General features: G+C 47.7%; 9 protein-coding genes across 9 annotated transcripts; 5 read left to right on the plus strand and 4 right to left on the minus strand.

The window, feature by feature from the left end:
- Positions 1-22: 22 nt before the first annotated feature.
- I302_103465 (uncharacterized protein) lies at positions 23-1168 on the minus strand (the record flags this gene model as incomplete). Its single annotated transcript, XM_019188833.1, has 4 exons — positions 23-399; positions 507-612; positions 683-783; positions 919-1168. The coding sequence occupies 4 exons, from the start codon at positions 1166-1168 to the stop codon at positions 23-25; spliced, it is 834 nt and encodes a 277-aa protein (XP_019048395.1).
- A 1144-nt stretch (positions 1169-2312) lies between these two features.
- On the plus strand, positions 2313-5687 carry I302_103466 (uncharacterized protein; the record flags this gene model as incomplete). Its single annotated transcript, XM_019188834.1, has 2 exons — positions 2313-4117; positions 4181-5687. 2 exons carry the CDS (start codon positions 2313-2315, stop codon positions 5685-5687), a joined length of 3312 nt encoding a protein of 1103 aa, XP_019048396.1.
- A 767-nt stretch (positions 5688-6454) lies between these two features.
- Positions 6455-7789, plus strand: I302_103467 (uncharacterized protein; the record flags this gene model as incomplete). The annotated part of the gene is made up of 1 exon (XM_019188835.1): positions 6455-7789. One exon carries the CDS (start codon positions 6455-6457, stop codon positions 7787-7789), a length of 1335 nt encoding a protein of 444 aa, XP_019048397.1.
- Positions 7790-8008: 219 nt separating this feature from the next.
- On the minus strand, positions 8009-9309 carry I302_103468 (uncharacterized protein; the record flags this gene model as incomplete). The annotated part of the gene is made up of 7 exons (XM_019188836.1): positions 8009-8150; positions 8230-8462; positions 8542-8694; positions 8758-8777; positions 8847-8933; positions 8990-9154; positions 9231-9309. 7 exons carry the CDS (start codon positions 9307-9309, stop codon positions 8009-8011), a joined length of 879 nt encoding a protein of 292 aa, XP_019048398.1.
- Positions 9310-10132: 823 nt separating this feature from the next.
- On the plus strand, positions 10133-12788 carry I302_103469 (uncharacterized protein; the record flags this gene model as incomplete). The annotated part of the gene is made up of 5 exons (XM_019188837.1): positions 10133-10516; positions 10579-10709; positions 10785-10971; positions 11034-12562; positions 12635-12788. The coding sequence occupies 5 exons, from the start codon at positions 10133-10135 to the stop codon at positions 12786-12788; spliced, it is 2385 nt and encodes a 794-aa protein (XP_019048399.1).
- Positions 12789-13802: 1014 nt separating this feature from the next.
- On the plus strand, positions 13803-16529 carry I302_103470 (uncharacterized protein; the record flags this gene model as incomplete). Its single annotated transcript, XM_065869674.1, has 20 exons — positions 13803-14089; positions 14160-14182; positions 14248-14262; positions 14363-14369; positions 14456-14528; positions 14626-14727; positions 14797-14830; positions 14889-14926; positions 14984-15001; positions 15071-15096; positions 15157-15168; positions 15233-15293; positions 15342-15366; positions 15442-15555; positions 15638-15668; positions 15726-15757; positions 15820-15912; positions 15988-16014; positions 16090-16136; positions 16221-16529. The coding sequence occupies 20 exons, from the start codon at positions 13803-13805 to the stop codon at positions 16527-16529; spliced, it is 1374 nt and encodes a 457-aa protein (XP_065725746.1).
- Positions 16530-16869: 340 nt separating this feature from the next.
- On the minus strand, positions 16870-19687 carry I302_103471 (uncharacterized protein; the record flags this gene model as incomplete). The annotated part of the gene is made up of 11 exons (XM_019188839.2): positions 16870-16940; positions 17028-17180; positions 17263-17775; positions 17873-18404; positions 18512-18634; positions 18717-18854; positions 18919-19051; positions 19194-19303; positions 19416-19474; positions 19537-19597; positions 19667-19687. 11 exons carry the CDS (start codon positions 19685-19687, stop codon positions 16870-16872), a joined length of 1914 nt encoding a protein of 637 aa, XP_019048401.2.
- Positions 19688-20593: 906 nt separating this feature from the next.
- On the minus strand, positions 20594-21496 carry I302_103472 (uncharacterized protein; the record flags this gene model as incomplete). The annotated part of the gene is made up of 1 exon (XM_019188840.1): positions 20594-21496. One exon carries the CDS (start codon positions 21494-21496, stop codon positions 20594-20596), a length of 903 nt encoding a protein of 300 aa, XP_019048402.1.
- Positions 21497-22295: 799 nt separating this feature from the next.
- I302_103473 (uncharacterized protein) lies at positions 22296-25921 on the plus strand (the record flags this gene model as incomplete). Its single annotated transcript, XM_065869675.1, has 10 exons — positions 22296-22533; positions 22588-22691; positions 22805-23051; positions 23132-23281; positions 23361-23640; positions 23714-23834; positions 23888-24122; positions 24180-24578; positions 24647-24755; positions 24826-25921. 10 exons carry the CDS (start codon positions 22296-22298, stop codon positions 25919-25921), a joined length of 2979 nt encoding a protein of 992 aa, XP_065725747.1.
- Positions 25922-25985: the final 64 nt, after the last annotated feature.

A 25985-nucleotide genomic window follows, 5' to 3' on the forward strand; every position in this document is an offset into this window, starting at 1 on the left:
CAACCAGCAATCTACGGAATGGCTACAACCTATCCCACATCTCCTCATCGTCCTGCGTCAAACCCTCCCTCCCCTGATTATTCTTAACCCCCGTCCCGACCCTCTCCCTCTGTTCCTCATCCCCGCCGTCGTCCTGATTCAACCTCTGATACCTCCCATTCCCACCCGAACCGGTCCCTCTCAACGTCCTTCCACTGGACAATTGCCTCTCAGCGGCTAATTCCTCGTCATCGTCTAGTTCCAGATTGAGCGATAAAGATGCCTGGCCCGCTTGGCTTAGGTCAATGGGTTTGGGCGGGTTAAGGAGGGAGTGGCCTGATCGACGGAGGATAGAACCGAGTCGGAGGAATTGGACGGTGTTTCTTATGATCAAGAGGAAGGTGTCGAGGAGCTCTTCGCCTGGAGGAGTGATGCGTTAGTCAGGGCCCGGTATGAATTTAAGGTGAGTATGGGATTGTTGAGTGTATGGATAGGACGACTTCGAGGATGAATCACAATACGCTTACTTCTTGTACCCTCGCCGCAGGGGTTCTTGAACACCAGTATGAGCGTGACTGTACAAAATAAAACGAGAATTATATCGACAATGTTGAGTAGTGTCAAGGGGTATTTCTGAAATATGGAAGGAAGACTGTATGTCAATATCGAGACGGCGGGATTGGATCGGGACGATATCACTCACCTTGCCATACGCTATCCACCTCGTACCTACTTCCAAGACCATTAAAACGTTTATGACCACTTCGAGGATGTGCCATACAGCTGGTGGACACTTGTTTCCGTCTGTGCGTCCATTCTTATCAGCTTGAATCCCTCTCAAGAGACAGGTCTTCGCATGATCTGAACCTCTCTCCTTTCGGAAGAAATATCGTGTGGGGAGAACTAATACGATATAAGTGAAAGAAGACAACAACTCACGAGTAGCTATCAGACTGATAACCAACGTAGCGAAACTCAACCCCATCATAGCTCCATAGAACAGTATATAGTATCTACTAAATATGATCCGATTCGCTACGCCCCTAAGTTGCTCTGATGCAGGTAAGTGATACTGCGATCTAGTCGATGATGGCATTGAGTTCGACTGGTTATTCAGAAGAGTGGACGAGTTGTGGGTTTCTTCGTCGAACTCGAAGTCTTCGGGTGAAATTTGATCTTGCGGTGGCATTGTGATGGCTTGTCACTTTCGAGTTCTGGAATAGTCTCGGTGTGTCGTAAAAGGATGGTCGAGGAGACGGTGCACAAAGGTGGCTTCGTATTAGCCAAGGATGCAAGGACAAGCAAGGTTTAAAGGTTGATAATGGATCAACACGACCGCAACCAGGGAGAGGGTCGACGTAATGACACGGGTAATATGGTTGTGATTTGGTTCCGTCACACGCGTCAAGTCAGTAAGGAGCGGACATCGCCGCACCGCACCGCAGCCAAGTCCACTTCAGGTATCGTTTCAGGTTGAGCATCTTCCCGTTTTGACCGAACTCACCTGTTTAGAAAATATAGAGTATAGCATTTTGACTCTACCTTGCTCCCTCCTAGTCTAGCATACACTCGATACGTATGTCCTAACCGCCAGCCATCCCGTTCGTAAGCCTACCTTGGAAGAATAGAAAAACAATGGTACCGTTTCTCCTTCCGACAAGATCAGGACAACCCTCACTGCTAGATCAGGTCCCAAGGGCGTAGCTTGGATCATGACATTCCTTTCACCACCCCAGCAACGCAGGTAGGTAGGTGCCTTGACAACCACTCATTTCGTTCTTTATCCGAGATGAGACTATATGTGTCTTGCGTTGTCATGAATCGAATCAATTCCCATCTTGTTTTAGACATGTGTTTGATTTAGAACGACAGTAGTAGCAGATTGATGGTAACCTGAATAAAAAGTGTGAAAAGATGGACTAGCACCGGATCACGAAACGGGAAGCTTGGACCCTTTTACAGTTGACTATAAAGCATTGATCGTCCATCACTCACTTTTATAACAGTGAAGATGTAACAGAATGAGATGGGAGATGTACAGGTATTCCTTTCTCTTTCCTCTCCTTCTCTTCTCCTTCCCATTCCATCGCATCACCTCGCTCATCTTCCTCACTCTCAATTAATTCGACTATAACCATGACTAACATCACAGAAATCAGACTAAACGGGTTGATCATCACCTGCTGATCGATCACCTCCCAACCAACATACCCCGGTCTGATCATGGAGACTCTCGTTCCTGTCAGCCGTTCAGTTCAGCTCAGATCGTATCGCTCCTTTCCATGTCCACTACCGTAATTTTCTCCACACACATATAATTGAACCAATACCAGATGTCATCTTATCATCCATTCGCAGCTCGACCATCACTCACCAAACGACGTACATCACCCTCTCCTGCCGTTCTACTTTCTCTACCTACTTTGGAAGCTCTCCCGCCAACACCTAGATCAGCAAAATCTTATGAACCACTCAACGATTTCGCTCCTTCCAGTTCTCACTCCCACCGTCAGAACAAATCAATCAGCTTGTCTGGCAAGATGCCTCTGATCAAACCTCGCTCGAAGAGACCGACTTCACCAAGAAGCGAACACTACTCGTTCTTGCCTTCCATCGTTTCTGCTTTAGACCCAAGAGGTTCAAGCTCAAGTGGTAGTCAGAAACACAGCAGGAGCAAATCACGTTCTCAACCACTGCCTCCTTCCCCCAACTTCCCTTCGTCGAATGACTTCGATTTCAATATCCCCCCATCCTTCTCATCCTCTACACCGCCATCGACGTATTCGAAAGGTACTTCGTCACTAAATGCTTTACCGAGTATACAAGGTGTCTTTGATTTCTACGAAGATGGAACTGGGGCACAGAGAAAGGAAAAAGGAAGGTTCAGAAAAGAGAAGAGGGATACTTTGAAATTACCCATGATGAACCCTTCAATAAGGGATCGTCATCCTTTCGATGAGAAAGAAGAGGAGGAAAATTGGCATTGGGATGGGTTCAATCAACCTGCTGAAGTGGTAATTACTAGAGAGGCGGAACGATCCTCTACAAATCATGATCAATCTGTCCCACGCAGAAGGAACACATCGTTATCGATCAACACTCATCTTGCTCAACCTGCCATTTCTCGAGAACCCTCTTCCTCATCTCAAAACACTTCTTCTCACTCCCATTCGCATTATTCTTTACCCGCTCAATCTCGTTCATCCAATCGATCATCGCTCGTAGTGGAGGAAAGATCACCGTTGTCTCATTGGCTTGGACCGGAAGAAGAGGATTTAGATGATGTGGAATTACAGGCTTTGAACGTATTGAAGAATTTGAGCGGACATCTACTGCGTGACGGTTTTGGATATGGTACAGGTGCATGTGCAAATGCAGGTAAACCAGAAGGAGTCCCATCGTTGACTAGGTCTGGCAATTCCACGCCGTCCAAGACACGTTCCCGTTCAACTACGTATTCCACCCAAGCTACATCCGAGATTGACAATACCAAGAGATACTCCCAGGTATCGGATTCACCGTCAATAAGGGAATGGCGGGAGAATAGGAAGAGGACGAAATCACAGGGTCATGCATTAGGTAGACCGGTATCCGAACAACAACAACCTACACAAACACATACTAGAGGATCAATGTCCATCTCACGTAGACCGCCTCCTCCACCTCCTCCGCCTGAGGGCAGTTTGCCTCCTTTACCCACACAGATACAATTACAACCACAGACACAGACACAAACAATCAAGAACAATAAGCAGATTGTTGTGGAGGATGAAAATATAGTTACCGATCAGGTGAACTTTTTACAGGATGAGAACAATAAGAAATCGGTAAGGTCCGGATCAGCCTCAGGGTATACCAACAACACTTCGATACCACCACCACCTCCTCCTCCGATACCCCCTCGATCTGCTTCTCGACTGGATTCTCATGCATCTGCATCAGTGCATAGGTCATCGTCTGCCAGTCAACTTCGACCGAGACCTCAAACTCCAGTTCAAAGGAAAGGAAGTAAAGAGAAACAGGGTGTGAAGGTACCGCTTGTCTTCTCCACCACTTCTTCACCTGCTATCACCACTAGAGAAGAGGAGGAAGATTTGGTAGTTGTAATCGATAAGAGACCACCAACACCTGCTAGAGAGTAAGTCCCATCTGCAAGCTCAGATGGTATGACCATGCTGATGTTCCTATGCATGGCTCGCAGAATGTCATCACCAACTATTCCAGTCCATCAACGACCTCTCCCTCCTCTCCCCACTTTACCCAATCTCTCTTCTCTTGCCTCCTCTCCACAGCCTCAACGAAGTGCGCTAGCCCAGCTCGCTCACCCACGACTACCTACCCGACTCCTCCGTCCGAAAAGACCCTCCACGGCTGGCAATCCGCCAACTAACCCCCTGCACGAGATATCCAAGCCCCTCACTCGCCTGGTCCCTCGAGAGGAGCCTCGTAGGTTGTCTTCCTCCTCTCGAGTGGAGGGTACCGAAGGCCGCAAGAACGGGATGACGGCACTATCGTTCTTGGCGCTGGACGACGCTGCTATCGCCAACCTCTCGGCGAGAAGTGCTGCTGGGCGAAGTGGTAGGACCAGCTCTTTCGATGGAGGTTCGGGATATGGAAATGGCCGGGCAAAGATGGAATCTCCCACTCGGGGGTTATCGGATGCTGGGTATATCATACCTCCCTCTGAGAGGAGTAAGATTGGAATAGACGATAGGAAGGAAAGTAGGAGAAGGAGAAGAGGGTCGCAGAGCAGTTTGAGCTCTATCGCGGGGAGTGAGATTACCAATGTCAATGTGATCGATAATGATGTGGAAGTTGAGGGTGTAGAAGTAAAGGAACAAGGGGAAGGGGAAGAATGGACGACGGCGTATGAGTATGGTCAATCGAAAGTGAAACAACGACTGAAGGAGAAGGAGTTGAGATTATCTTTAGACATTGGGGTGAGACCTACCTCGACCTCGCCAATGAGGAGTAAACCCCCACCTCTCAATATCTTCTCGCTCAATGATTATTCGACGACTCGTGGGCAAGACTCAGATGATATTAGTTATCCCAAATCCGCTGGATTACTCCCTCCTCCCAGACCACGACGAAAGACTACCCCATCAGCCCCGCCGCAGCTTGTTCAGCCCAAATCGCCCGTCTCGCCAAAAAGCAAGACACCTGCAGGGTTGGGATTGGAGCATGGTCAATTATCGCCTAAATACACGCACCGGTCGATCAGCAATCAACAGGAGGAGGAAGTAGAAGATGGGTTCAAAGATTTCATGGATCTCAACTCACCTATACTCCCCAGTCCGAACCTCACTACCCCCGGTCAAGCATATGTGTTCCCACCGTCTACTTCGAGGGATCTGGATCTGGAGGGTAATCGGAGGGGATTGGAGCAAGAGAGGAAGGTATCAACAACTACGACGAGCACACAACGGACTAATCAGTCGGATGGTGATTCGTCGAATTGGAGTAATGATACGTATGAGAGGGAACGGAAGTTGATAACTAGTTTATGGCTTTCTTCTAAACCTACTAGAAGCAAGACATCGGCTCCTACCATGAATCATGAGGGTAGTAGGGAAGGGGAGGCTCAGCAACATCCTTTCTATAGTTTGGGGAGATCGAACAAACTGTCTTCGACTACGAATGCCAAGGGGACAGTGGTGGTTGATGGTGGCTATGGGAGGAGGGATGATTTTGGAGTGAAGATCTGATGCATGTGTTTGTTCTACATAAGCTGAGTGAAGCGGTTCAATGCGGTGTACTGGCACTTACTGCAGGTATGTTTGATTTAATCCGTTCATTCGCTATGTATTGTCTGAACACGAATAATGTTTCTATCTGTATATACTTAAATATGTTATATTTGTAGTCTGTGTTGATCAATAATCATGTCTAGGTAATGTCGACGTATTATCATGCGCGAGAATCCACCGACTGTATCGATTGTCAGGATCACGTAATATACTTAAGACTGCTCCGTAGTTCACCCTGTAAGTTAAATCAGAAACTTTGCATATCTTACTTCCTGTACTACTTCTCATTGCTGTAAAAGACGCTGAGGATAGTACAGGTATCCTCACATTGATACTTAATGACACCTAGACAGATCAGGAGTGGACCCGATGACCAGCCGACTGAAAGGATCTGTCATGTATTGCTTCTGAGGACTCGAAGACGTTTGACGCCTGACTACACGATATGCACCACTGGGAACTGGCAGGAACGGGAAGGCTGTGTCGTCCGTCTCCTTTTGAAGATATGTATCAGTAACGAGGCTGTGTCCTCAAAGGAGAGCTACCTTTATATGGCAGGGCGAGTAGACAAGCATATCAAATTCTGCCAAAGTCCTTCTCATGGTTGGATTCGAATGACGATAACTTGCTGTTCAAGAAACGTTAGATAAGTCAGCCTATATGGACTTCATACATAGTTTTGCTGTCTCCCCTAGACACTGCGAAGCAACTCAAGACGAAGGATTATGGCATCACATCCTGCTTCGTCTTCGGGTATACCCACAGATCCACCTCCTTCTTACGATCACGCCGTCAGCTCAGATGGGTCACTCGGCATATGGATCGGCGATCACCTGTCTGAATTGCACCTATCGACTGATACCTCTCCTGGACAGTACGGCATGTCAGGCTATCCTAGGCAAGGGGGCCACGTCGTCACCTTGGGATCGTTGGCTCCTCAGTCGACTCATATCCAGCCTGTATACAGTGGTCCGCCCCGGCCGGACGATAGGTTGTACTTCGAAGTTGAACAGGAACCAAATGGAAGAGGTAGCGATGTGGCCGTAGGATATCTACACTTCCTGAATTCTGAGAATCAACGCATCCCATTCATGTCAAATCCTATATTTTCTCAACCAATAAGCAAGGAAAGTATGGACCCAAGTGTCAATTTCGCACTTTCAAAGTATCCAAATGCCAGAAACGTCTCAGAGGCGATGCTGTGGCAACCGGGCTTTCGATTCCGACAGTTCTTTTCTGGGCAAGCGGCGTACCTGCATTACCCCCATGCCGGGGATGACAGGAATAGGAAAGTACAAGTTACTGTCATTCTTCAACATAAGGCATACTGGGATGCCCCAGAGGATTGTAAGAGGAAATTGTACGATAAAATGGTGGAGAACGATGTCATAAGCAAGTTTGGAGGAATCCAACCTACGCTCGTACCCCCCACATGCCCTGATTGGAGCATGACAAACCAAAATATGTGGAAAGAGAACGATACGAGTGGTAGACCCAAACCAGATAGCCAGTGTACCGGCGTAGAGCTGAAGGGAGAATTCTCGACCCGTAGACCATTGGAATACAAGGTCTTCACTCCCCCCTGGTCGAGCAACGCTCGCGGATTTCGGATGAAGTTGGATACCCAATCGGGAGGAACGTACTTTGCCTCCAATGATTTAACTGAAAGTGAGGCAAATCGCCGAGCCTGGAAGGACCTGAATGAGCTTTTTGGGTATCCCGATGGTCTGGTGGTAGAAGTGCATACGAAAGTGATCATTCAGCCTGCGCACCATGGGAACGATGAGCTCGGGGGAAGGATCGTTTCGTTTCGTGGTGAGCAAGATGATTTGGGGTATGGGCTTAGTACTGGGTCAGGTGCGTCAGCGTTCTCAAGCACTGGACCGATCTCTACCAATGGGCTTTCGCCTCCTTCGACGACCGTGGACAACAGTACCGGGACGGTAGGCTCCGGATCAACCATAGCTAAAGATGAAAATAGAAGACAAGCTGGCACCACTTCTGGGAGGGCATCAAAGCCCTCGATACGTCGAGGATATTGGATCAGACCCAGAAAGTAATCAAGTGTGTTTGCAAGCGTTCGACAAGCGAGCGCTTCAGCAGACTCCTTCTTATGTTTAGTGGGGTCTCTTCATTGATCACAGGATTTTCTCATGCATTCGTGTCTTTGTCATGACGATAGCAGTCGCACACTATCTTACTCAACGTCAACTCTGAGGGGAATAGACTTAACTTCTTGTCCTACAAAAACACAGTGCGATGAGACAAAGATATTCATTTCATGGTCGGAATGGATCCAAGTATCTTCTGTAGTACCTCCCTTCCCCAACCTTCCTGATCTCTTCCATCTCCTCATCGGTAAGCAGGGGACGGTCAAAAGCTTCGACGTCTTCATGCATCCTATGTGGTTGAGACGTGGTTCTACAATACGCATTCAGCTAGGATACCTTTGCTCCCATTACCATATGCAGTATGGGAGGTAGAATATAATTCAACTCACGTGACTACCGTGCCACTCATCTCTTGTTGAGCCCATCTCAGCAACACCTGTCCAGGCGTCGAGCCCTTCTCGCCACACAGCTTGTGTAAGATGGGGTTTAGAGGGAGTGGTGGGTCGCTCAGTGAGAGGGGCTGCAAACATCCGAATCCTGATACCGCGATACCGTGTTCTTCACATGCTTTAACACATGCTTTGGAAAGTGGATCGTGCGCGTTGTAAGGTGAGAATTCGATCTGGGGTAAATCCCACACAGGTCAGATGCACAGTAACTCTGCCTCTATACGGAGGTAGAGTTGGTTCCACGTAACTCACTTGATTGATCGCCGGGATCACCTTCCAGGTCTTACAGAGCTCTCGAATATCCGTTGCACCAAAATTTGAGATTCCAATATCAATGCATTTACCTTCTTCCTGTAGGGTCTCCATGATGCTCCATGCCTCTGCTATGGACAGGGGACTTATAGTCTACAGCCCACGCGAGCGATCAGCTGGGTCAAGTCCAAGGTGCCGGGTAAAATCTGGACTTACAATCGGACTATGCATCAGGACTTTGCCCCCATCGTCTGGTCAGCTGGCTATCTCCGAAAGAATGAGACCCGGTGATGGGTGGTGCTCACACATATCGATGTACTCAACTCCCATCTTGCTCAGTGTCTCCTCCAAAGCTTTTCGAGGATCGTTCTTCTCCCCTCCATCTAGCCCCCCTACAACAGACCTCATTAGCAATTTTCTGTCAAAGTCGGGGTTGAGGTTGGCTCACACTTCGCAGTGATATACACTTCTTCTCTCTTACCCTCCCACAGACTCAGAGCTTTACCTACATATTCTTGGTTGCCGTACAATTGGGCAGTATCGATGTGCCAGAATCCAGCGCGCAGCGCTTGGAGGATAGCATTGGAGCAATCTTTACCTAGAAATGGGGCAGCTATGTTTTGAGTCAGTTGTATTCTTTATGTATGCCACATCGATCACATCGTTCATCGCATGAAAAGTACACTTACCTGTACCGAACGCTAGGATGGGTACTTTGTTACCGCTATTTAGGGTTACTGTTTGAGCCACACTGCTGTTGTTTGTCATGATAGCGAAGGTAATCGAGTATGACTCGTTACTCAAGTTTGCAAGGTAAAATACGGTATTCTGATTTGTCATATATCTGCATCTGTTCATGGCATGCATGTTGCTGCCATATGCTATCTCTACGGATGTTCCTTTATCAACAACCAACAGCTGATCAGCATAACGGAGCACCTAGCTGTCAAGCACTTCTTTGTTCGAGTATAAGCCGCAAAGTGCCACATCCCAAACTATAATTCCGCTAAAAAGGTTCACCTTGTACCTTGTGACTTATTTACGTTACCTGTTTATTACATTTCCAGGGTCCACATTATAGTCAAGTACAGTCAGGGTTGAGTGGGTTTGATTTTGATTTTTTTTGCCACTTTGAGATAACCAGTCGAATGAAAAGCAATGACGTGTATACATGTGTATACGGTATACAGTACGAGCATGCTTTTTCACTTTTGGACGAAAGAAGCAACTGGCTATGAAAAAGAAAAATCAACTTGGGGCGGCAACATTACCTTTGACTTTGACTTTGTTACTCTATCATCAGCTACCTACCTTATCATACATACCTTGACTCATCTTGATACACTCGCAACATCCCTCAACACTGCAACTGGCGCAACCTGACCAGACGGATGGATCAGATTGGTAGATAGACCATCATCACCAGTCGGAAGTCGGTAATTGGATTTTACAAAGCCAAAACAAAGGATCAACCCATCCACCCACTCACCCATCCATCCTCAGTCGGATACAACATCGTCACCTCCTGCAATCCACCCTATCAATACAAAGTAGACCCTCAACGTACCATTGAGGTCCCCTCCCATGCATGATGGCCGACCCGGCCTCCCATCCTCACTCCTCAACACATCCGCACCACCCCTTTCAGCCCTCTCCTACGCTCATCGATACCCCCCACCTGAGCGGGCCCAGTACGCCCATCCAGGTCGAAACACCACATACCATCCAGCTTCAGACGCCTACCACCCATGTTGAGGGATCATCCTCCAGTAGTTCGCCAGTGAATAAGGCAAAGACGGTATCCGGATGGGAGGATAAAGGGAAAGGCAGGGCTGCCGCCGGAACGGATGATCAAGACGAGGACGATTTGTTAGATCTTGATGCCCTGAGAAGGATGAATGCTAGAGTATCTCAGATAGACGGTACAGAGAAGATAGGGGACGGATGGTCGCAGAGGGATGAGTTGTTGGGAATGGTCAGTCGTCGTCTGCTTGATGAAGAAGGTGGAGGTGATGCTGATTTTGTCGAGATGTTTAGGTCAAATCTATATTACCTATAGCGATTGAACAGATACCGTTCCTCCAAGAACGACTATCAGCCCAGAGGGATACGATAAAGACGATGCAGCAGCAGGCGAAGTTGTCTGAACAGCTGATGGCCATTGAGCGGTGAGTTGATATGGCCAAACCCCTTGTGACGGACCGTACTGAAAATGCCGTACTGATGAAATTGGCATCCTACAGCTCACGCCATACAGCCGAGAGAGATTCATGGCATGCTGAGACTAGGGCTCTCGTTAACGCTAGAGAAGCTGAGATCGCTGCGGGGACAAGACCTCGAAAAGTATTGGATCTGGATGTAGGATATCATCAGGAGTTGGAAGCTGCCAATAAGAGGTTGGAGATGGATAATAGGTTGATGGCTCCTAGGGTGAGTGTAAGGATCCAATTTATCTCATACAAGATTCTGAGGTGATGAAATCTTCTCTATAGCTCGCCGACACACAGAGGCAGATAGATAAGCTCGTCAATGAATTGCGCTTACTTCGATCTCACGTCATCCTCAACTCCCAACCTATCACCAGACCTGGTGACATCAGTAATCCCCCACCGCAACCACCCATATCCTCCTACCTCCCCTCTTCAGGACGACGTCATTCCCGATCACCTGCCAAGGGGTCCAGCAGAGTCACGATGGGGGATGCGAGAACGGAACATCTCTTGCTTGCTGCTAGAAGGATTAGGAACTTACGTCAAGTCGACGATAGAGTCGGTCGATTGACTTTGGATGAGCTCAAGAGAAATGGTGTGGTTGGACCAAATGGCGGAGTAGGGTATTCTGAAGGATATGGTGGTATTGAATCAGAAGCCGAGGACGAATTATCAGAAGAAGAAGAGAAACCTTTACAAGCCAGAAGACCCAGTATGTCTGCTACCAAGACTAAAGGTAAATCAGCGCAATCGCAAAATCAAGCGCAGCTGGCAGGAACACCATTATTGCCTCGACCCAAGAAGTCGAAGAAGACTCAACAAACCCCGATCGTACCTCAGACACCCTCCAAATCAAACAGGAAACAACAACATCCACCTCCTCAGACTACACCTGGCGGGAGCAATTTCAATGACTTACTGCGAGCGGCGGAGTTGGCCACTCGTCCAGGAACACCCACACCGGAAGATAGATCTCAGAAGATCGTGCCCCTTTCTACCATGTCTGCTACCAGGTCTACCACAAGAGCGAGAGACGAAAGTGCTAGTGAACGGGGAAGTCCGGTGAAGAGGATAAGAAGAGATGAATGGTCATCGGGTAGAGAGGAGGAATTACCCCTGTTAGGTACCCAACAAAGCGCTATACCAGATAGTCAAGGATCCGCATCAGCCTTGGATTTGTTGGCTCAAGCGAGTCAGCTGGAAGTCGCGAAATCTGGTGAAATGTCTTCCAACAGCTCGTCTGGGCCATTACCCTCTGCAACAAGGTTAGGCGGGTTGATCGACCCGAACGATGCAAGTAGTGGTGGAGCGAGATCATCTAGTCCCATCAGATCAAACGAGGATATCTCTTCTCTCGGTCCTGCCATCGACTTGGCACCTTTTGCTAGACCTGCTCGACCCGTCCCACCCTCGCAGATGGACGATGGTAATCAGATCGATCCGAATTCGGCATTACGAACACCGAAAAATCGACCTCGAGCTTATAGCGGGACGTCCGATCTGGCTACTCCTGTAACTGCTAGAGAATATCCCAGCTCGACTGTCTATCCTACGCCAGGACATGATCGAGATGGCGAAGGCGAGTTTGATAATGATGAGAACGAGGTGTTTGCTAGTCCCGCTGTACCCGGTTTGGGCAAGTATGTCCATCTCACTAGTAGTCTGCCGGCCAGGAGGATACGGAGCCCGTACTTGAAATGGACTGTTGAGGAGGATGAGCTGCTCGCTCGAGCCGTGGCTATACATGGGGAGAAATGGGATTTGGTATCTAAGGGTGTACCTACCCGATCGTATCATCAGGTCAGACAGAGGTGAGCTCTTTGATCTGACTCTGCTCTTGGAAGGGAAAGGTATTGTGCTGATTGTTTCTCAATCGAGTATAGGTGGTTACGAAAAACCGGTGCATTCGATAAGAAAGCGAGCGAAGGGAATGGGATCATACATAGTTCGATGGGGATGGATGAGGAAGATGATTCGCCCACGCCTGATGAGAAGACTCCTACGGGTAAGAAGAAGAGGAGGATGAGTCAGGTTTAGCGGGGTTTCTGGATTTGGATAATGGACATTTAGGTCGGTGATCTGGTGTTGCATGACAGAGAGAGGAAGAAGATTAGTTTTGATGGTCATGTCTTGATCCTTGAATATACATCGATTACATATTTTACTTGTGTAGCTGCTTGGAATTACAATTTTTGGGTGATTTTTGATTTATATAATTGCATATATTGATTGTTCTGAGGGAGTTGAAGAAGACATTATGAGCCAAAGAAGAGAAGGAAATGGAAAGAAGACATGCATAAGATACAACATCAAACAGTCGATAATGCAGCGTGAGATCATTACGACCAGTATTGAAATGTGAGATAGATGCGGAGTGAGAATGAGGAGGGTGAAGAGGATACGACGCGGAGGTAATGTTAGTGTAACAATGATATTCATTCATTCAACCTGATACACACCGGCAATGTTGAATGACGAGCTAGAGTACTGATGCGCACAAACCACCAAGAGCCATACAAAGTACACGACTGATACACACATACCGTTAACATGACTTTTGGGTATAAAATGTGCTGCTGACATACGCATCACGAACATGACTTTTTCTCATACATTAGTAGTAACATCAGTAAGACTGATTCGATAGCCCAGGCGGCAAATTTTCTCTTTCCTATCACTACTTCTACCTAACGATACATATCATAACGACCAAACGATACGATACGATACGATACGATACGATACGATACGATACGATACCATACCATACGATAACGAACGAAGGAGTGTAAAGACTCTTGAAAGATAACGGGTCTGATTCTGAACCTGAATATCATCCTTAACAAAGGAAGGATCAACCCGACAGGAAGAAGCAAAAGGAAGATCATCAGTCATCCTTCTTCTTTCTTTCCTTTCGATAATTTCCAAGAAACGTTTACGACCTTTATCGAAAGAAGAAAATACCATTCACCCAAGCAGGACCAATTTTAGGATGGTCATATAGTACCTTCAACCACCAAGAGATAAAACATAACTGTCTACCCCAGCAGGATGCGACTTCTCCCTACCATCTTTCTCTTGCTCTTCCTCTCATCCGGGGATGTACTCGCCAAACCAGGTGTCAAGCTCCCATACGATCCCTCAAGGACCCTCCTCCCGCTCAAACCTCACTCTTCAAACTCAGACCCAAAACGACCTGTCAAGCGAGCTGAGGAAGATATAGGAAGAAGGATGTTCTCGCAGTACGAAGTTAGGGAATGGGATAGAGCGGAGAAAGAGAAAAGACAATTGAGGTGGGAGCAGCAGATAGCTTATGAGGGGAAGACGTTCTTTGATGGGTGAGTTGGAGTTCTACTTGGGTCAGGTAGCTCGACATTGTGCGCAGCTGATGAGTAGGGGTGAGTATAGGTGGGAGTTCTTTACTCAGCCTGGTATGTTCACCTCTTCGGCGGTGTGGTTTGGTAGTCAGCTGATAACTATATTGATACCATGGAAGATCCAACACTCGGACGTGAGTCATATACCATATGCCACACCTCATCATCCTTCATATCTTACTCAAAAAGAAAGGAAGACACAAAGCTGATTTGCATCCCTCGACGGACGTTTAGTCGTAACGTGAGATCTAATTTAGCCATCTTCGGAAGGTAATATGCCTTTCCTCGGGATAGGAATAGCTGATCGTGTGATCTTACAACTCTCAGATACGTCGATAATTCCACCGCATTCAAGAAGGGGTTGGCGTTCTGGACAGGAGACGGTAAACCAGGTATACAGGTGGGTCTGACATCACCGTTCTGCTCAAACCCCTTAGAGCAATATCTTGCACTACCTGCGGGATATGGCTGACCCCCTGGATATTCGAATACTCTAGGTGGACCACTTCTCATCGACACCCGTCAACACACCTCGGGATTCAGTGAGGATAACGACCAAGTCGATGTTCGCTGGTGGTCTGTTCATCATTGATATGGCTGTAAGGATCCTCCTACTGGTGCTATGCTGTGAATTATCGCTAATCGATAATGCGATTTCCATACTTTAGCTCATGCCTTGGGGATGTGGTGTATGGCCTGCATGTGAGTCATCCGCTGTCGTTGAGCCTAGAGATAAACAGCTGACAAGATGCATGTTCAGTCTGGACACTGGGTTATCACGGCGAATGGCCAACTACCGTGAGTGGTTTCTTTTCTCCGAGCGTTGATCTCAAGCTGACATCAATGTGGCTATAGGGAGAAATAGACATCGTTGTAAGTGGAGTTGACCTCAGCATAAGTGTATGGGAGGTAGCTGATGTAGGTGACATGGTCTCGTTGCAGGAAGGGATCCAAGCAATGACCAACAAGTAAGCTAGGTCTATGGCCTTACTCGGGGATTTTATAGCTGACAATAATAATCTTCTCAGCCGTTATACCGTGTAAGTCAGCTCCTCGACTCCTCCTTGAGTGGGTTCAAGCTGATCGCGAGCGGTCACATCGTAGCCATACTCTCCCAGGATGTGAGATCAACCAAGCTCCCGGGATGTACACCGGTCAGCTGGGCGTGAGTATGTTTTGATTGCCTGAGATCCGAGCTGACATTAGTATGTAGAACCCAGATTGCGACTCGACTACAGGTAGGATTTGATTCTGCCAATTTCACATTGGATGAATGTTCTATTAACTAACGTCAAATTGTATCCCATGTTCAGGTGGGAGTGGATGTACGATCGGATCCGACTCGCCGACTTCCTTCGGAATGCCATTCAACGAAGCTGGAGGAGGCGTGTTTGCGATGCTTTGGAACGATAATGGTGTGAGGATGTGTGAGTGCGGCCCTGTAGACTCCCGACGAACTGAACTGTAAATCTGGCCCCAGCTAAGTTTGACCTTTTGTTGGCCGCTTAGGGGATTGGAACAGAGCTCAGATACCTGAAGAGTGAGCTAATGCTTTTCCCACAATCTTGGGTAGCAGAGCTGACATAGAGGTGCATAGTATCAAGACCAACTCACCAACTCCCGATCAATGTAAGTTGCTCTAGCCATGTCGTCGGAAGGATACTCAGCTTACATCTCATTGATACTGGTAGGGGGTACACCGAGAGCAGCTTGGGATGCATCGACGTGTGATCCATACAAGTACTTCCAGGCTCAGGTACTGGTACTGAATATTGATCTCTGTGGTAGGTCACTTTGGATACCGGTCGGTCAGCTTGTTAGTTGTGGCCTGGCACGCTGATGTGACCCCGCTTGCACAGGTGTATGGGCAGGTACATTGTACGAGAGTGAGTCAGCTAAAAGGAACGGTCCGAACTCTCGAGATACTGTCCAGTTGATCTCAATTTTGCATATCCGCGTAGCATTCGATTACTGTCCTGAAACATGTGCAGAGTACATCTCCGATCCAGTGAGTGGCTATGTCTCCTCCCCATCGCAAGTACAGCACACCATGCGATTGAGACGAGATAGCTCATACCGAAGAACGATGCAGAAAAACCTCAACAACACCGTGATGCTCCTAAACTACATTAAAGTCTTCCAACAAACCGGTGCAGCTGCCATACCAGAGCAAGCACATGATAATTCAAACCTAACTGGTGCCGGTGGAGATGCACCCCTGAATGCGAGCGAGGTCAATGCGAGTGTGAGACAAAGTCAGAGTGCGTCGGCGGTCATACCTGGTTCGAGTGCTAGTTTGCCTAATGGCGGGAAGAGACAACAGCTGAGCCACGGAGGAGGGTGGGGTTTGGGTTTGGGTTTGGGTTTGGGTGGAGTGATTTCGCTGTTTGGGGTGTTGTGATGGACTATTTGCTGTGATCATGTTTCGGTAGTATGTTTCAGGTCCTCGACAATCGAGGTTTGGTGTTGAACACGTGTAAATCATTGATGAGTTACGATTGTATATAGATTTTATAGAGCACACTACAAAGGTGAGATGCATAATCATGTTCAAGCGAAAATCAAGGAGGCAATAGTGGGACATTGATCGTATTGCGGAATGAATGGGACCAAGATATATAATAGTATATAGTACACGCACTACGATACAGCGAAACAAGTTAATCAGAATAGAAAAGGTACAGTAGATCGGTCGAACACTTGAAGTTTATCTGTTGGAGGACTCGACTGACTGCTGGATCCTAATGTACCTTACCATCTCCGCCTGTACAATTCCTAGGTGCATTATGCGAGCATTTGACATGTACGATCACTACGTGAATGGATTATCAGCATCTGTCAGGACACGGGAGCAAGCAATACTTGAAGAGGGGGGAAGATAAGATGTGAGGTGACTTACAATGACAATCATCGCACTGCAGTCCAGCTCTCCCACCCATCTTCTTAGTGCACACTGAGCATTTCCCCATTGAAGTCGATTGCTCGGTCTTACCCGGCGATGGGGACGGTGCGAGAGATCTCGGAAGGAAGGCAAAAGCGAATGTGGATGTGACTGTCCTCGTAGAGAGCAAGTGAATCAGCTCTGAAAACCTTCATCAGATGTGAGATAGCTCAAGTGCGTTGACCTAACGTACAATTCGACGAGAGAGCCTTCTTACCGTTAATGAGCGGTACATTATCCCGATCTACCAATGTGAATCGATGTGTACCGAGGGCACTGATCTTGACTGGCGAGCGATCTGTGGTTGAGGTGTGCGTTTGGTTCTGGTCTTTACGCTTGATAGGTGAGATTGTCGAGGGTAGGGAAGGGATACTTTCGATTTCTGAGATGGTGGGATCAGATGGCACCTCTTGAGCATGATTATTCGAGATCGTCTCTTCCACCGCAGCAGGTTCTGATTGCTGTACAACTGTTGACTGGGGAACAGGCGGAGTCGGACGACCTTTGATAGTCATAGTGGATCCCATCTCATCTTCCAGGGGTTCAGGCGGACCAGGCGTCGCTGCTCGAAGTACCGATGCCGTCTGTACTGGTTCACCGGATGCACTGCCTAGGAAACTCGACCATCCTTGGCCGGTACTGTTGCTGTCTTTTGCTGAGCCGAAGGACGAACCGCTATCTGAAGAAGGTAAGAGGGGTTCTTGGCCTGAGCAAACATACGGTGATCAAGTCAGTACCACTCTTGTTCTTGTAGTCCGAGTGGGAATCGTTGGTATATGGGATGTGTGAACGGTTCGGCTCACCCTTCACATCGCTACTGGCAGTTCTGAACGTCATGATACTATCATTAGAAGTAAATTCCAGATCATTCCACCTAGCAGTCCTCCACTTCTCATCGTCATTGGCACCATCATCGTTCCCCATACTCAGTGCTGAAGACGAATCAGGCAATCCCGACGAAGCGCCCTTCCCAGAAACATCCAAATGGATCTCAGCCAATTTCCTCAAAACCTCTTCCTCATCTTTCCTATCCTTATCTTCTTCCCCTATTGGCTGATGTACTCGATCACCCCCATCGAAAATTGGCATAGCCCTTTTACCGCCCCGATGGACAATCCTGATCGAACCGACATGCTCGGAAGTGGGATCGTCCAATGTCGACAATACCTCCAATTCGATCTCACGTAGGCGCACTAGGACTTCGGGCATCTTTGGTCGATGTTGGGGATCTTCCTGGGTGCATGAGAGGGCGAGTGAGATTAGGGCTGGAGGACAGCCGGGGGAAGCTCGGCGGATCACTTCGGTTGGATCGGGGGTGAAGTGAGGGGCTTGGCGCTAATTTTAGAATAATACAATCAATCAGGTCTCGGCAATGCAAGGGAGAATGATCGTCTGGACGCTCAGATCTGGAGTGAGATACAGGGGATAGATTGATCGCTCACTGTATACGTCTTTGAGTCGACCAGTTTCCTAGACATGATCTCAATGAATATTATACCCAGACTGAACACGTCGGTGGGTAGGTCAAACTCCAAGCCGTTGATAATCTCCGGACTCATATAGCCCTATGTCGCCATCTCATCAGCATCATTCTCGCGAACCCATTGCACCGGTGTCAGAAGGGAGCTTCAATTTGGTCCCACTCACATCAGTCCCGCAATATGTCATCCTACGCATCTCGTCTGCATTCCTTGAAGCGATCCTGGCGAACCCGAAATCCGTAACTTTGACTCGTTCATTCGAGGTGATCAATAGGTTTTCTCCTTTTAGGTCGCGATGTATACACTGAAAGACATTCTCTGGTTAGCAAAGCTGTCTATTGAGGTGCATAGTACAAGGACTGACTCACCTGCCTAGCATGTAGATAGGCTACAGCTCTTGCAACGTCGGTGGCGAAGGATAACCTTAACCTCCAAGGAAATGGGTGGGAAGATAAGATGTATTGACGTAGGTTCCCACGGGGCACGAACTCTGATATGATGCTGAGACGAAAGATGATATTGTCAGTAAAGGAGCTGAATCCCTAAGACAAGAGGAAAAGAGAGGGTTTGCTAAATGAACCAGTGTCGATACTCATGGGGATGCGTACAAGAAGACAACCTGTGGGTACGAAGCTGAACTCACAATACCCGTCCATCATCCCCTGGAGCTTTTGATAATCCCAAAAACAACACTATATTAGGATGTCTGCATTCTCGCATTATTCGCCATTCTCTTTCAAAGTATTTGTGTACCTATATCCGAGCAAGATGATAATCTGTGAGCGAGGTGCATCATGATTCCAACATGTCGTCTGAATAGTCTCAAAGCGACATGACAGGAGAGGGCTTGAGACCCTACACTCACATCGTATTCGGTCGACGGAAGTACCTCCTTGATGGCGATATCTATACCTAGGTATGATCCTGCGTGCAGATATGACAGTGTATCAGTGAGAATCGGTGTGAGATGGATGGGCAATACTCACCCTTATATACCGACCCAAATGACCCTGCTCCCAATCTCTGACCCCACTGTATATCTTCGTACTAGCCATACGATTCGTCTCGTCAGCTACCTTGATTTACGTGGGTTCATGAGCTTTACACAAAACTCACAGGTATGATATCAAAGTCCATTCCTAGATATTTTCTCTATGTTCACACTGGTAGTCTAGTTATCTCTCTTATCTTATCGTACAAGATTGTCTTCTGACAGTGTCTAACGGGTTCAATCGATCTGTGATAGATTAGACGGAGTGAGATACGTATAGTGACATTAAATGATTGATGGATTTGTGATGATTGATTGATGATGATGTCAGTGTCAGTCCAGCTGTTCACGAGCCTTCTTCGTCTTGTTTTCCCTATGGAGTAGATGAAACAGGGCTCTCCTCATACACATACACACAGCTATCCTGTATCGGCTGGACTGTTTCACATTTGAATCGTTGACAAACCCCAGGTGAAAGCTTATCATTACATCGACTATGCCGTCGCGCCCCACCTAGCTTGTACAGTATTGCCCTTCCTGCCTGCATGAGTTTGAATCCTCATCTGAAGCTTCATTCAACGGTTACCAACCCAATCCCGCCAGGGTCAAGATCAAGTTGAGGCCGCCTTTGCTGCAGCACAGACCGAGGTACGCTTGTTTCCGGCGTTCAATCCGGGAAGATGCGGTAAGTACGAGTATCGTCCTGATCGTGTTGGCTGAAGGTGCCGCAAAGTCATGAACGAGTCAAAGTCGATTCATGGGATGTATACTGTATGATGATTGAACGATACAGTAAGTAGTATGGGATGCGCAATGACGAGATCAAGGATAAAAGTGAAAGGGAGGACTTATAAGCAACTGTGAGCTGGTGGCCCGGAGTTGTCCGAAGCCGCGACTGTCGACTGTCAGTATCAATGCACCAGGTTTCAGATATATATGTTAATCCAAACATGAGCCTCATCGCCATGCATGTATTCGACAATGTCGGATCTTTACAGGCTCTGCAGGGAATCTCTCGATCCAATCTGTGGGAACATTGCAGTCCGGTTTCTCTAACAACCCCTCATACCGATTATGTTGTCTTGATCTGAGTCGATGCCAGAAACAGAGAAAGAAACGGCGAGATCTCCATAAAAGTTTTGATCGGAAATCCGCTTCAATGTCTCCATGGCACTAGCCGCTATAGAACGAGCTTTGTCACTGCTACCATCCTGATCATCCACCCTTTGATATCTGCTTGCGATTCCTTCGGCATCCCACGAGGATCCATGATCGATTTCGGTCAGATGACGAGGTACCGTTTCACCTTCGTCGATCGACAGGTGGACTCGTGTAGGGTTATCAGTCTCGATATTCGCGTTGAAAGTTCCACTCTTCTCATCCCAATCTACATCGATGCAACGCACTTTACCTCTAGACGACAATTTGGTGGGAGACATACTACTGGTGTCTTTCGAATGTTGGTCAGGATCATGCTCATAGAACTTCGTCCTTAACCAGAATGCAGAGTCTGTACAACTAACTTGCATTCCTATCTTCTCAAATCCGGCTACTATATCACTCCACAGCATCTGTGCCGACCACTCGTGATCGATGACACATCCCCAATCTTCGATGTTTGGATCGGTTCTGATATGGAGGTTGCTCAGCTCGCCCTTCAGATGACCTCTCACGAGAATCTCTTGATCGACATATCTGATTGTACCTTCGCAGGCTGTGGGAGGTAGCCTTATCGTCAAGTTCTTGCTGCCAAGGATCCTGGTAGTAAGTACCTGCCTGTGTCCAAACCGTCGGGGTATAGTGTATGTTGAAACGGTAGGGCGAAGGGATAAAACTGTACCAGGCATATAAAGTTTACTCCAGCTAAAAGCACCATCCGTCAAGTCACTGATGATTAATCTAGCCTTATTGTATACTTGAGCTGACTTGGATCCTTCATCGTTGGTTGAAGGCATTAGTATCGCTCTTTGGTAACTGGCTTAGTGACCGGAAATAGCTGTCCGAAGTGGAAGTCGGCATTGTACAGTAATATGTCAATGTACTAGCATAGGTGCGAGCGAGGTCTTGTCAGGGCTTGCATCTCGAGGCGGTACAAGGGACTCTCCCAATCTGCTTGCCCTACGTTTCTCGGGAGGGAGGGGACGAGGGGTCCTGTCAAAGGAGGTCGTTCCGCTGAAACGATCGGGATTTCAAATGTTCTATCGACCTGCTCCCTTGGGGGAGCTTACGTGCATTCTCTACTGTAAGACATCAGGCTTTCTGGTGCTGACCGGACGACAGCTCATAAGCTCGATGTTCACTCATATGTTGCCAGATGTCAAACCAGGTAACCACGTCCTATGCTTGAGCCTTCTGCACGCCGGAAGGAGGGAAAGTTGAAACAGCTCGACATGCTTCTCTTTCTAAACTGTGAGACTGATGGTACAATGTCTCGCCCCAGAGCTGAAGCATGAGCTGGATCTAAGATGTTATCGAGGTTTCAACTGTGGTACAGACTGTTACCAGTGTGCACGAACTGGCTTTTACTTCCGACGGAATTGGAAATGATAAGTCACAACAACAACAACCGGCTCACAAGCAATTTTGATCTCCTCGTCTTCGTCTCCATCATATTTCATCTTCTCTGAATTCACATCAACTCGATATCAAGCACACGTTCGTCGGTTCAGACAAAACATCCCAATGGAGGGGTAGCGACAGTGCTTCTCACCGTCTCCTCATCGAAGCATATCATCCGGGACCAGCTCAACAACAATGACCTTCCCCTCATCTGTCGAGCATCTCCCTCTGCCCCGGTCGAAGCAACGAACTCGAATCGCTAATCGAGAACGAGACGATGGACTCAATCAGATAGCTCCTGGAAAAGATCCAGAGCTTAGAGCAGAAGTAGTAGTAGGAGGGACTATACTGGATTTTGGGAGGAGTGGGGGAGTAGGGTTGGAGAGGAGTAAGAATGGTTGGGAGTGGGTTTGGGCTAGTGATGAGAGGGAAGGTGAGTTGGCACATTCATACAGCTGGAGAAACCGTAGCTGACTTCAAGCTGTAGACCTAAGGTATAATACAGGAGAGAACTCCACTTGCTTGTTTCCTGCTACGAGGTCAATCGCCAAGGAGGTGAATCTGTCAGGGAAGGATATGATTGATCCGTCTGTAAGTGGACGATCTTCGTTGAACGTGGACCTCTCGCAGAAAATCCTCGTGTCGCTTAAAACATCAATGATAATTGAACCGTGATGACTGACGAAGTTTCCATGGTCCATCAGACAAAATACATCGAATCGCTCTGTTCACCCTACGAGCGATACGGTCTACGGGAAGCTCTAGCTTCTATACTTGACGAAGACCCGATTGATCAAGCTGGCCCTTCAAATACATCGAAACAGCGTGGAATACCAGAAAAGGAGAGAGACGTGTATTCTGGACCTAAATTAGCATTGATAGAGAACCCCAGAGCAAGGATTGCGAAATCGTTGCTGGCCTTCCCAGCTGGTGAAGTGGGACATCATTTGAGTAAGCTGATTCCTCCTTCTTACATTCCGAATTACCTGGACCTAGGATAGACGTGGCTGATATTCCCGTTGACGCTATAGATATCAGTCCATTTTTGCCTGTCAATAGTACGAAAGTGGACCAAAGGAGTAGACTCCATTTTTTACCTACTCACAAATCGGTAGAAAGGTTCCCCACCCCCATATTGCAAATCATTGGTTCCCCAGTCGTTTCTAGCTCACGTATTGATCGTAAGTTATCTGTCATTTTGCGTGTGCGATTTGTCAATGACAAGCGCGCAGTGTAACTGATGTCTACCCGGTACTTTAGGCGAAGCTACCGCTCTTCTCGTTAGATTACAATCAACAACCCACCTTCTCAATCTCATTCCTGATCATACGTACATTCCACCAAGCTCAGAAGCACCTGTCATATCCCAGCGGACAGCATCATTATCTTATGAAGATACAGAAGGGAGAAGACATGTAGACGTAGCGCTAGATCCGAAGATATGGTCTAGGGTCCTGGTGGTAGATGACTGCGGTGGTGTGTGGTTATGGTGGGAAGAGAAAGATAACAGGAATGGTAGGATTGAGAAGTCTTGGAATCTGTACGTCAACATCAGCTGGCAAAGACTGATCTCAGATGGGAACGAAGAGGAAGCTGATACACGCTTCATTCAGACGGAAGATTCGGGACAAGATTACAGATGAAAGGCATGAGTTCTTCAGGATTGCATTTGGAACGAAGCCAGATACGGCTATGGTGATTTCACTGAGAGAGGCTGTACTTATCGATTTAAACGTGAGTATTCCTCTTCCTATGGATCTGTCCTTTGGCTGATCGTAAAGATGAAGGACCCCAATCACCCCTCGACTACTCTTCTCACCTTGCAGGGCCGAGATCGCCAGTTCACTTCGATCGACAAGACAGCTTTGCAGCGGAGGTCGCAGCATACCGTCTTATCCACCAATCACGAGGTGATATGGATCAATGAGAGTAAACCTGGTGCACCGGTGATGAGCTGGAAACACGATTATGGTACCTCGGCAGAGTTGGAAGTGGGTGTGATACCTGGTTTGACGAGTAAAGGTGAGCACTTCCGGACGTTACGCTAATTCATCCGACCGCTCATCTGTGATCTATCAGATTCGTGCATCACATTGTACTCTTCGATACAGCGATTCATGATGGTATTTCCCATTACGAAATCAACCCAGCTCCGATCTCTCTCCCATCCATACCATCTCAACATTCCCATCGACGGGTTGAGTTCGATCATACCATTCACTCCTGCTTCTTTCCGTCATTGGCGATGCTTGATTGGCTTGACGCTGGACGGGGCGATTCAGGCTATTCCCATCTTACCTGCGAATGGGAAAACAAGTCCTACAAGGAGTGATCTGAAGAAACCTGTAACTGAGTTGAAAACCATCTGGGACGAGCATGTTCAGGCATTGCAGGAGAGATTGAGAAATGAAGCGAAGGAGGAAGATAGGGAGAACGTAAAGTCTGGGAGAGAGTTGGACCTGAGATGGGCATGGCTTGGTGAGGCCCTTCTTCTTCATTGAGATCCTCGAATGGATGGTCAATCACTGATTTGTATTGCATTGTAGAAATCAATCAATCAACTAGGAATGCCGAGCAGGAAGTATACTTCCACCCTGAGGAGTTCGAGCAGTACCTGAGAGAGTTGGATGCTCCGTTAGAACACCTTATGACAGCGTAAGTGGTCCCGGTCTCATAGAGCCTCCAGGTCGATCTTGAAACTTATCGATACGTTCATGCATTGTAGAGCTGATCTAGCACGAGATTCGATCTATCCCGAGCCAACCGAGCTGCAATCTCACTTACTCAATGCACTTCCTATACATCCTCAAGCATCCAGAACCACCCTCGAGTCATTATCCCAAGTAAATCTATCCAAGCATTTACCGGTCATTTCGACATTCAATCAAAACCTACCTATACTCGACAATTGTCGACCACCTTTTCGATCAATGTCCTCCAAAGATAGCTCGACCAATCCAGAACTCTCCCCTGAGAATATATACGAGATACTCAAGACGTCCTTTCCGGCCTGTAGCAGGAACCACACAGCTCAACTAGCTTTGAATCTGAATCTCTCAACCACAATCCTATCTTCCGAACCGATATCCCTCCTCAATCCTCAAGATGAATTCCAAGATACCCAAGTGACGGAACCTGATGATCTATTCACCAGGGCGGCAGGACTGAGTCTGAGCGAGAAGGAACCACCTAAAATCACTTACCATCATCTGGTGCCCAAGCTCGATAATCTTGATGAATATGAAGGTCCAACATCTGATGTAATAAACGGGAAAGATGAAGACAAAGAGGATGGACTGCAGCATCTGACTGCCAGGGGTTTACTAGGAGACTGGACGTTGGGCACCAGCCCTCTAAAGCACACTTGGACCTCGTGGAGGAAAGACCAAGATCATGTTGAAACTCTTCAATCCCAGCATGCTCGTCCAATTCACTCGCAGACACAGATCAAGACCTCCTTATCGCAAAACGAAAGAATGATCAAACCTCTACCTTCCCCCTCGCAATTCAGGTACTCTCAACCCACTCATTCCCTCACTCAACAACCTTCGTATCACTTCGCTCATACTCCACCTATACTGTCCACTCAACCAACGAAGAACAGAGGATTGGCACCTACATTCAGTTTACCGAATCTCAAACATTATCCTCCGGAGGTTGGTATGACAAGGTCTTCGCCGCCTCCACAACAGGATCTAGGCTCGAGCCAGCCGATGGAGGAGCCACAATGGGCCGCTACACAGGTTGAGAGAGGGGTGTTTGGGGGGAGGGAGAAGGAGAAGAAGAAGAAGAAGGAGAAGAAAAGGATAGGGGGGTTTTGATGTGCCGAATATCTTCTGATGTTCCCATAACCATCTTCTCATTGTGCAGTATAGTATAATGTGA

This window comes from Kwoniella bestiolae, chromosome 2, assembly GCF_000512585.2.
Source record: "Kwoniella bestiolae CBS 10118 chromosome 2, complete sequence".
Lineage (NCBI taxonomy): Eukaryota > Fungi > Basidiomycota > Tremellomycetes > Tremellales > Cryptococcaceae > Kwoniella > Kwoniella bestiolae.